The sequence below is a fragment of the Echeneis naucrates genome, chromosome 8 (assembly GCF_900963305.1).
Source record: "Echeneis naucrates chromosome 8, fEcheNa1.1, whole genome shotgun sequence".
Classification (NCBI taxonomy): domain Eukaryota; kingdom Metazoa; phylum Chordata; class Actinopteri; order Carangiformes; family Echeneidae; genus Echeneis; species Echeneis naucrates.
Window position 1 is genome coordinate 2449815 of NC_042518.1, and position 10726 is coordinate 2460540.

General features: G+C 44.8%; 1 protein-coding gene across 4 annotated transcripts; it reads right to left on the bottom strand.

Moving 5' to 3' along the window:
* Nucleotides 1-2508: 2508 nt before the first annotated feature.
* On the bottom strand, nucleotides 2509-10119 carry paqr4a (progestin and adipoQ receptor family member IVa). 4 transcript variants are annotated; one of them, XM_029508479.1, is made up of 4 exons: nucleotides 9069-10119; nucleotides 6119-6337; nucleotides 4935-5097; nucleotides 2509-4733 (listed from the first exon to the last, which is right to left on the bottom strand). In XM_029508479.1, the coding sequence occupies exons 1-4, from the start codon at nucleotides 9340-9342 to the stop codon at nucleotides 4664-4666; spliced, it is 726 nt and encodes a 241-aa protein (XP_029364339.1). In that variant the 5' UTR covers nucleotides 9343-10119; the 3' UTR covers nucleotides 2509-4663. The 4 variants fall into 4 exon arrangements, with proteins under 4 accessions (XP_029364339.1, XP_029364337.1, XP_029364336.1 ...); XM_029508477.1 differs by having other exon boundaries at nucleotides 2509-5097; nucleotides 6119-6224; nucleotides 9070-10119; XM_029508476.1 differs by having other exon boundaries at nucleotides 2509-5097.
* Nucleotides 10120-10726: the final 607 nt, after the last annotated feature.

Below are 10726 nucleotides of genomic sequence, written 5' to 3' on the forward strand. Positions count from 1 at the left end.
CATCTACCAAGCACTTTGCAGGTTTTTGTCATACACAGTGGCTACATGTTGCCAGACCAACTGATCACAACACGAGCATCGAACCTGCAAAAGGTGACAAAAAAAAAACAAAAAAAACAACCACATTAGAGGAACTATCTGCAAGTTTCCTTCATGCTGCACAGCCAACATTAGCATTAGCAGCTGTTGACTCACCGGTCTGGAAGAAACCCGGTGAGGTCAGCCTCAAACTTCACTCCACTGCTCACCAACGCCCACCTCTGGCGGTGAGAAGGAACCCCGGGGTCCATCTTGTCTTTTCCTCTGCTAAAGTTAACATGCTAACTGGCTTTCTGATAGCAACTCAATGTAGCCTCCAGATGAAGTCTCACCGTTTTCATCAAAAACTACATTTACCAGCAGAGATTTTTTTTTTTTTTTAAAAAAGGTACTTCAATGAAAAGTGGTTTTTGGTCATTTTTCATTTAACGTAAAAAGGATCTAATTCTGATTCCAGCATTTACAGGGCTTTAATTATGTAGCTGATTAAATCTTTTTTTTAACCTTGCTATAATGTTATTTGGCCTCTGGTTTCAGAGGGACTTGTTGGAAGATGGCCAAAGTGCCAAATTAGTGTAAACTGCCAAAACCACTTTGCCTTTCCAAACAGACAAGTTGAGCTCAGTTTGGTGATAAACCCAACATCGGCCCAGCTCAGCGTTTCCATTACGAGCCTCAGCTTTACATCAGTTTGGCCTAAAACAAAGTCCAAACACTCAACAGCAGAACACATTCAGACACACTCAGATGACCACAGAGACCCCAATCAAATAAAAAATAGATCACTGTTTTAAAAATATAGACTTCAGTTTATTGCACAATCGTTGCTGGAGACTGAGGAGTGTGAGAGCCTGTCTGTTGCACAGGAAGCTAACGTTGGACAGACGTGTGAACTATAGCACAAGAACAAACAGTGCGTCGGCGTCCGCGCACAAAGTCTGCACCCAGTCAGTGCAACGGGGAGAACCTAGACTGGACAACATGGAGAGTTCATGCTCACATGGGTTCTGCAGGAGAGCTCATACGCACATGTGCACATAGACAGCTGTGTGGAAATGTAAAAATCAACAACAAACCCGGAGAGACTGCAAAACCGCCACTGATCTGTCAGACTGGCTTTGGCTGCAGTATGGCTACAGTAACGCCTGCATCAGTGCACGACAGCTTCCACTAGATGGAGTCACACGCACTCCTTTGTCACTTTTAAAAAATGAGAATGGCATTGCAGATATGGATAAACAGACAGACCCTCCAGAAAGCTCCCTCCATCCTAAAGGAAAGGGCTTGTCTCATTATCTGTACATATAGACCAGTGTCATTATTAGGATCCACAGAATAACAGTAATCATAATAATCAGTATATAACAATGCAGCTAATCCATTATAAACAGGTCATTGACAGGCTATCCGGCACCTGTTATATAAAAAAACAAACAAACAAACGGAATTTAGTTTTTGTTAGTGATGTTTTCAGACATCATGTCTTTTTTTTGTTGTTGTTTTTTCATTTGACATACAGACAAAAAGGAAAAAGACAACTTTTTTTTCTGGCCAGGTTCCACACCTATAACATGGTTTTCAGAGAAATCCTCCCTCTGCTCCTTCACAGAGGGGGCTGAGGTCTCTGGGCCATGTTTCAGACGGCGGAGGGTCAGGCCTCGGATGTTACAGCTACTGTTATGGCACCCTGAGAAGTGGGAGACCCAGGATGATGGAGAGAGGCCCTCCGGGTTACAGCGGATCAGGGAGCAGGTTTTGTTTTGTTTTTTTGTTGTTGTTGTTTTTTTTTTTCATAAAAAAAAAAACCAAACCAAAAAAAAACCAAAAAGCCCAAAACCCAAAACAAAAACACAAAATGGACTTCAGTGTTACGTATCCTTCGGCTGATAATGCATAGATAGACCAGTGGTAGTCACGAGAGGTATTCACATGCCCGCAAAATGTTCCACTGCCAGAATGTCTTTATCCCACGTCTTTTTAAAATAATAATAAAAAAAATAAAGAAAACTAAACAGTGGTTACATTTAAATGATCAAAATGCATTCTTAGGGTCACAAAAGGTCAGACAACTCTACATTAGACTTCAGTTATTTGTTTCTGTTGTTCACATACATATGGACAAACATACGTCTTTGATATTAATCTGAAGCTGCCCCCCTCCTGAGACCGAGAGAGGCAGCGTATATATGGCAACCCGCTGATCTCACATCTTTTCTTTCCTTAACATATCGTGTTTATGTATCAAAAATGAATACGGGTATATTTTCTGCACTGCATGTATATATAACCTACATACATGTATTTACATTATTTATATGGACTTTAAACGTGAGCCAGAATTGTGGTTTACTTTGATTCGAAGCCCTTTTGAGAATTATGGACAGTGCAGTTGACAGTGATGTATCGCCTCTGATCTGATCTGCTATTCAAGGTGATTTTAATAACCCCCCCCACCCCAAACACCCCCTAACCACCGAAAAAGTCGGTTTCTGTTTCTCAGCTACTTTCATGCATTTTTCTCAGTTTCATTCAGTAGCCAAGAATACATTGATTTCAGCTTTTACATGGTACCACAGTCATAGTAGGTAGTAATCAGTGAGGACGGGGCCAGGGGACACACAGTTTCTGACTCCTTATCAAGGCAAGGGGCGGGTGGTGTACATGTGGGGAAATCCTTCTTCACCTATGAAGCAGTGGATGAGCTACAACTCAGACACGGCTAATTTGGCAAGATGAGGCAACGGAATTGGCAACTAGTCTGCTGTGACTGTCAGTGTGGGAAACAAATGCATTGCCATTAATAAAGGAATCTGTCTTCAGCCACTAATCCTGAGTGAGAAGGAACGGAGCAATGCTTACTTTTTACTCAAGAGTAGTAAATGAAATGCGACAGTGCAGCCAAAAACATTTACACAAATAAAAAGTTAACCTGTACACAAAGAGAAGGTGTGAAGGGTTCATTCCTGCTCAGTGTGGTCAGCTTCATAAAATACTCCAAATAAATAATTGGGGGTTAAAAGAGTGCAAGTCAGGCTTGTGCTCCACCAGAGAACACAGAAACCAGCTGCAGAGCACGAAGCCGTGCATTCAGACAAGAGAGCCTAAAGTGGGAATAACAGCCGACCCCGACGTGCCATAAATAATCAGAGGCAGCGCCAAAGTAAACAAACACATACAGCAGTCGTGTCCATTCCAGCCTCAGGGAAATTTACATAAATACAATTTTTTTTTTTTTTTTTCATTTTTAAAAGTCACAATGTTTTTCCTTGCTGATTGCTGTGTATGGTGGCAGGTTGTTCTCTGAATATATTACTGGGAGATTGAAGTAAAAAAAAAAAAAAAAAAAAAATCGATTAAAAAGTGAGAAGCTAATCCTCAGGGTTTGCACAAAGATATTCTCTGACCTCAAACTTCATCTGTCTGCCACTGATCCTGCACAGCACCGACGTCGACCACTTAACAGCTGACAGGCGTTATCATATCTGTATCAGCAAAGTATGAGTGAATACGTGAGTATGTGTCGAGTCCAATATTTCAGTGTGTTGCTGTTTATCTGGAGCTCCAGTGTAAAAACATTCCTAAAAATTAAAGTTCCTGTAAAAAAAGTGCTAACCTGTGAACTTTAGTGCCTCCTGCTGTGTTGTGTAGGTCAGTGGTAAATATCTCTGCATACTGTTGTCATCTCACTTCCTTAATAAATCCACAAATAGGACATGGGGTGTGGTGAGTTGTAATGCCACTTCACCACACACTCTGTAAGCATCTGCAACTTCCCTTCTGATTATAAATATCTGAGTTTCATTGGCACTGAGCTCAGGGTGCAAACAAAGCCGATAACACTGCTGGATTGATTCCACCTAAAGGAAGTAACCTCCGCGCCAACTGCTAACACTGTCAGGAATAAACCCCCACCCCCACCCCCCCCAGTCTTCATCCCCTCATCATCCGTGCGACGGCAAGGACGCACAGAGGATGAGGGAGTGGCAGGAAACAAAGGACCAACACAAACTAAACAGTCAGTCCAGTGAAACTCAAAACTCTAACGAGTGCTTTGCGCAGCACTGACAGTTTGTACATGTAGTATAAAAATATAAGTGTGAGGGAGTCTGTGGTGTGTAAGTGATGGGTGTCAGCTGAAGGATGGATGTGCTGCATAGGTAGCAACAGTGACATCTCCGAGGACTTGAGCGTGTGAGAGCATTCAGCCGCAGAAGGTCGTGATGCTCAAGTAAAACTTCTAATATCAAGTAAGAGCATTAGAACGCAGCAGTAACCCTTTACGTTCAACACTCAGTTAATAAATGTACCGTTTAAAATATTTCCATTTTTATTGTGTGTGTGTGTGTGTGTGTGTGTCCGTATACCCCTGTATGTCCATGTTTGTGGCGAGTGAGAGAGTCTAAATGCTTGTGCGTGTTAGTGTTGCCTGCACTCGCACACAAAACTGAGATAGACAAAGATATGAACATTCTGAGTTTGAGTGCTTGAGGTGAACGCATGCACAGACGACACCTCACCTCAGAGGGTCACCCCCCACCCCCACCCCCAGCACCCTCCTCCAGCATGTCCTTTCATCTTACATCCCAGCGCTCCTTGTGAGGGGGGGCGGGGGCCGCTGTCGGGGTCAGTCTGAGGGACAGTTGTAGCTGTTGATCCACAGCAGGTCGTCCAGCACGCCCCAGTGCAGGTAGAGGATGGAGCCCACCACCAGCACGTGCATGATCTGGTGGCTGTTGCACCAGTAGTCAAAGAGGCCCGGGCGGAAGCGCTCCGGGATGCGCGTGATGTTGATGACCCCGCCCAGCACGGCCAGCGCGTCCATCATGAGGAAGTGGCGTAATGAGGTGGGGCTGCCTCCACCCACCCCCACCCAACGGAGCAGGAAGAAGGAGAAGCGGAAAAGCGCCTGCCAGGTGAAGGAGCGCAGCCGGCGAACGCTGCTCCGGGCGGTCACGGCGCAGTAGATGGCGTGGCTGGACAGCAGGATGTAGACTAACAGGGCGACAGTTCGGATGAACGGGTAGCACAGCAGGGTGCTGTAGACGATGGGCAGCGCCCCTGACACAAGAAAACACACGCAGGGGAGTCAGCACAGTGTTCAACTTACTACACACACTGATCGGAGGAGTTTCCCTCCTCTGATGCTCTCTGAAAGATGTCACACGTTTGTTGGTGAGATAAAGCTTTGAGGCCTCTAGTTGTTGATTTGGTCGTTGCCATGTTGTTGTTTTTTTTTAAACAAAAACAAAGAAAAAAAATCTATTTGAATGAGAAAGTAGAGTTTAGTGGAGCAGGAGGCAGAGCCCTAATCCATCCCCTGTTTTATGAATCATTTAAAGACATGAACTTCATGTTGTGTGGAAGACTTGAGGCTAGAGAATGAGACTTTAAGCTTATCTGGAAATTTTTTTCCTGAGTTAATAAATCAGGGAGAAGTAGTCTTCTGACCTCTGACCTCTTTTTACAGCCGGTGTGGTTACGCCTTGATAGGATGCAGGTTTAAGGCTCTTCACTTTACAGCCTGCGTCTACATCCATTTCTATAGTCGGTCTGTTTGAAAAGGGTAAAGTCTTATTTCTTTGTTGAGCTCTCTCTCCTGAATCTGAAGTGAACAGCTGAGTAAATGTCCGGTTATTGATTTGTCACAGAGTATTTGTCCATTCAAATGTTATCAGTCAAGCGCCTCATGATTTGTATTACATCATGGCTACTTGAAGAAAGCCACTTCACCCTCCTTCCTATCAGCTGCCACCACAAACAGACACTGTGGGAGACACTTCAAAAGAGCATAGATAAATGATAAAATTTAAGATGATGCACTTGCCAATCAATAATCATTTCACATCTTGGATCATGGGCCAACTGACTTAGCAAAGTGCTCAGCAGTGAAATCTGTTCCGACAAATCAATCGCACACCTCTGAGCACAAATACATCCACGGTAAATCATTGATGATCAATGAAGAAAAATTCCAGCCATAAAGCAAACAGACGGGCGGCAGCAGAGGGGTTTGCTGACAGTGAGTCACAAATGATGAAGGGCGGGGGAATTGTGCTGAGCTTTCAGGAAGGTCGCTCACCCAGCGTGTTGATCATGCAGATTCCGCACACGTCGAGCTTGAGGAGGGTGTGGTAGACGGGCTCCCCCCCCTCATGGTTCATGAAGAGGTGATAGAGCACAGATCCCAGCTGGGGCGACAGACAAGCCAGAAAGTGGACCACGCCCAACCATGTGACGCTGATCTGAGACCAGGGGATGTTGAGAGGCAGCAGCACCAGGAAGCAAACCAGAGGAATGCCTGAGGAGCAACAAGGCAAAGAAAGCAGTTATTACCTGAGCCTCACCTCCTGTCAGAATGCACAGGCAAAAACTGTTCCTAACAAATCTAATTACATAACTAGGACTTTCAGTTTGGAAAAGCGACATCTTCTGATTTGATCATTGCTGTCGGAGTGTTTCTCCTGGTGGGCATCTGACTGGCCTACGTGAAAAAAACGACCTGGCCGTGACGCTGGTTTTGCTATGAAAACCATCCACTCGTCTGAAGAAACCAAATGAAGCCGTCATGTGCATTGTGATGGATTATCTGGCTCACGACTTGGGTGGACATCGTTTTTTCTTTTTTTGTGAGAATGGGGGGCTGCGAGACGGCCTTCAAACTCTGCTGAGTGTGTGCAGACAGCAGCAAGAATAACCATTGAGGGGGCAGTTGGGGGGGGGCTTATATGATTGGCGAGAACTTTTCTGTGCTGGAGAGAAAAGACAATCCTTAGACTAAGCTCTTGTTTTGATGCAGCAAAGGCCCCACAGTGCTAATGCCGACATAGATCCAATTTAAGTTTCTCTATTTGGCACAAACAAGCTTGGGGGTTTAGGCTGGGTGGGGCGGGGGTGGGCTTGGTGCTACGCAAGCAAAATCCGGACCTTGAAATTTGATCCACATACAGTTTGTAGGATCATTTATCACTCCATGGCAAACAAATCCCGCTTGCCTCCTCCTGCCTCCGCTCACTCTGCCTTCCCAATGTCAAGGCATTTTGTCCCAGCCAGGTGATACAGGCAATGCCATCCACCGTAACACTGCTATTTTTAAGTGTGTTATCTGCTCCCCCCCCACCCAACCACTCTCCTCCTTCCTTCCCTCAATCCCCTCCCGTCCGGCTGGAGAGGACCTCCTCTGTTGGAGGTGAAATGCTGAAAGCTGAAATGCTTCAGATAATAATGATAATAAAAATCATAATCACAATCATAATAAATATGTTCCACCTGCATCTTCTCTCAGTTTCAGAGAATTACACAAAAGCTCAGTGGATTAAAGCTCTCTGCCTTATATAGGCAATGATGTTAATGGTGCATTTGAGGCCACGTGCTCAGCTGACGTCACCGGAGTGGAATAAAGACTTCCAGGGCCACTTCCCTGATGCTCACTGCTGCAGCTCACTCTGTCAGCTGCTGGCAGCCCGAGAGCCACAGAGCGATGACCTTCACACCCAGGAAGTTGTCAAATTGTCAGAAGTCACCGAGCACAGATGACGTGCAGCACCCTCTGCCGCCCTGTGGGGGGGGTAAAGAAGCGCTGCGTGCCGGGCTATTGGCAGTTTAATGGCATCAGTCTGAACAGAGAACTACCCCATGCAGATTTGTTAACAAGCTGGCACATCGGGCTCACCTCTGGCTGCACAGATTAACACATTACAGCAATTAATTTTGTCTTGGCCCAACCTATTAAAAGGATGACACGTTGTGTAACCAGTTTTGGACCAGATGGAAAAGGCCACTCCTGACAATTTATGTCATGTATGGTTCAACTCTTCCTCTATTATAGTCAATTAAATCAATAATCCAAACTGACACTGTGGCATGAGAAAGAAAAATCCATCATGTTGCAACTTTTAAAGTGACTTGATGAAAAACTGGATATTTTACTTTCACAAAAGTAGTGACACAGCTGCAAAAGAAAATAATCCGGTGTCAGTAAAAGCCCTGCATTTAAAATAAGAGTCAGTTCAACGCAAACAGGCTCTTCGGTTGTTGTGTACTGTGATGATGGAAACATATTTTCTGATGCATTTAAGTGGAAGGAGCAGCAGTTTAATGATTTTCTGCCCCAGGTTAAGCTGCAGCACGCTGTTGAGCTGAAACACTTATTCGCCCAATCGATTAAGTTTAATGACACCAGTTTTTGTGAAAAATATAAAATATTCAAAAGTTACTGCCTTTTACATGAGATGATCTGCTGCTTTTTTTTTTTTTGGCCACATATTCAGTGAATAAGTTTGAGGTGTAGAAAGGTAAAAGATTTTAAGACAACATGCAGAACTCTGGGATGCTCATTGTTATCTTCTCCTGTTTCATGTGATAAATAAATAAATTTTTTAAAATAGAATAACAACAAAATATTAACTGGTTTATCTTTGAGAGGAACTTATTTTCAGTGAGAAGAGAAGTCATGATCAACAGCCACAACTGTCAGACAAATTTTTTGAATATAAGTTATATTTAATCAACTTACAAATATATTTTTTATTAATGTGGTGATTGTTTATGCAATTTAATCAATCCCAAACAAAAAAAAAAGCAAAAATTGAGAGAACTGAACAATTATTGAACAATCACAGCGGTTTCTGAGTAGTTTTCAGTCTGCTTGATAATTGACTGATCGGTTAGTAATTGATCACTTTTTCACTTTCCAACAAAAGTCAAAGCACAAGTTTACAACTCGTCACTGTTGAGTTTTGTTTTTATATGTTTTGTGTAGTTTATTTGTTTTCTGATGCTTGTGACTGTGCACATGTGTAAAAAGTGAGAGCTGACAGACACAGTTATTAAATGTTGTGTGTGTGTGTGTGTGTGTGTGTGTGAGGATGCGGAGCTGCACACACTCAGACTGTGTGTGACTTTGGCTCCAGCTCTTGCAGGACTTCATGTCCAGGACCTGAGTGCAGATCCCGGGCTGGCAGCAGTCCATCGGACACAAATCTCAGCTGCTGGCTGGTGTGTGTGTGTGTACTCACCGTGTGTGTACTCACCGTGTGTGTAAATGTTGCCCAGCTCGTTGTGCAGGTAGAACAGGCTCCGGATGCAGTCCTGCACGGAGGAGATGGGCCGGTATCCCGTCAGGACGTACTTGTTAAACTGGAGGTGTGGGGGGGAGCTGGCCCAGTCCAGCAGCCGGGGTCCGCTCAGGAAAGCCATGGCAAACAGGACCGACAATAAGACTCCGCCGAATAAGTAAAAAACGGACTGTACACCTATATACGCGTTTATTAGGATTATTGCCACTAAAACCTTGTGGGACACCATTGGTGTGTGTGTGTGTGTGTGTGTGTGTTTTTGGGGGGTATTTGTGCTGTTAGCCGCCTAGCTTAGCGCTTAGCGGGCTTCCCGGTGAGTCTGTCAGGCGCTACCCGGCGACGCAGTATCCGCGCCGGCGTGGTGGGCTTTCAACTGCCGGTCCGGGTGTCATCCGCGGGGCTGGAGGCAGACACGGCCGGCCACGTACATGGGTCAACCTCGGGACGGGCATTGCGGACGGAGGGCGGAAGGTGGAGACAAAATGTTCCCGCTCATGTTAAAAGTCGGTTCTCGGGGTTAGCTCTCCCCCCGCTGCGGCGCGGGCTCCGTCCCTCCCCGGGCAGGGATGCTGCGGGAGCCGCTGGTCCATCCAGCTCCGGTCCCGTCCGGTCAGAAGAGACGAGCAGGTCACGGCGTTATTCCCATGAATGAACCAGGAGACCCGGTTGGTTTCTGTGTGATGCTGCTTAGCTTTCTTAACGCTGTTTAAAATAAATAAATAAATAAATACATTTAAATTAAACGAGAGCAGAAACTCCGGAGCGGATATTTTTCGGGAACGACTGCGAGCTAGCAAAGCCGGGCAGCCGGCGGCTACCGACGCCCCGCAACGGAGGATGAAGGAGCCGGTACCCGCCTCCCAGCAGAGAGCAGCCGGTCCGAAGAGATTAAATCAAGCTTCTCCGACACCCGCTCGGTCCGGCCGCGGTCCACCATCGCTTCTCGCCGGCGTTTTCCCTCGAAATGCGGCTCTCTCCCGGCGGCCTCCTCCGGTCCTCCCGCATCGTCTCCGATCAACGGTCAAGTCCTCCGGAGCAGCCGGGCCGCTTCCGGCGCGGCTTTTCAAATTAAAACAGCAGGCAGGCGATTTAAAACACAACATTCCCCTTTTTATCCTCCAAACATCTTAAATAAGGAGAATCAATCCCCCATTGACCTGTGTGGTCTTTATTTAATCTATAAAAATATATATATTTCAAAGAAAAACAACAAGAAGAACAAACACGTTTCCCTGTACAATTAAATTCTTTTTACTGTCCACAATAAATGCCAAACATATATAGAAGAAAGAAGATAAATATAATAAAAATATATAAGAACCACATCAGAAAAGGTTTAGGAATAAAACACACACAATATCTAGAATGCAAATTAAAATTAAAGTGGATTAGATTAAATTTGACTGTTTCCCCCTCTTTCAGACCAGACTTGAAGATTTGATAAATTACATTCAACAAAAATAGTTTTCAAAGAGTGTTACATTTTTTTTGTGTTTCTAAAAAGTCCACAGCAAGATAGAAAAAAAGGTGTTGCAAATAATGAAGTGGTTTTTACACCAAGAGAAAGGTTTAGACTTGGTGTCAGATGCATCACAAAAAAAAAAAAAAAAAAG

What these genes read in the sequence shown, in the direction of transcription:
- paqr4a (XM_029508476.1), bottom strand. Translation starts at nt 9,342, where the DNA reads ATGGTGTCCCACAAGGTTTTAGTGGCAATAATCCTAATAAACGCGTAT. An exon ending in GGGCAACATTTACACACACG is followed by an intron (nt 6,338 to 9,068) that starts GTGAGTACACAC and finishes GTTGCTCCTCAG; the next exon opens with GCATTCCTCTGGTTTGCTTC. An exon ending in CTGCATGATCAACACGCTGG is followed by an intron (nt 5,098 to 6,118) that starts GTGAGCGACCTT and finishes TTCTTGTGTCAG; the next exon opens with GGGCGCTGCCCATCGTCTAC.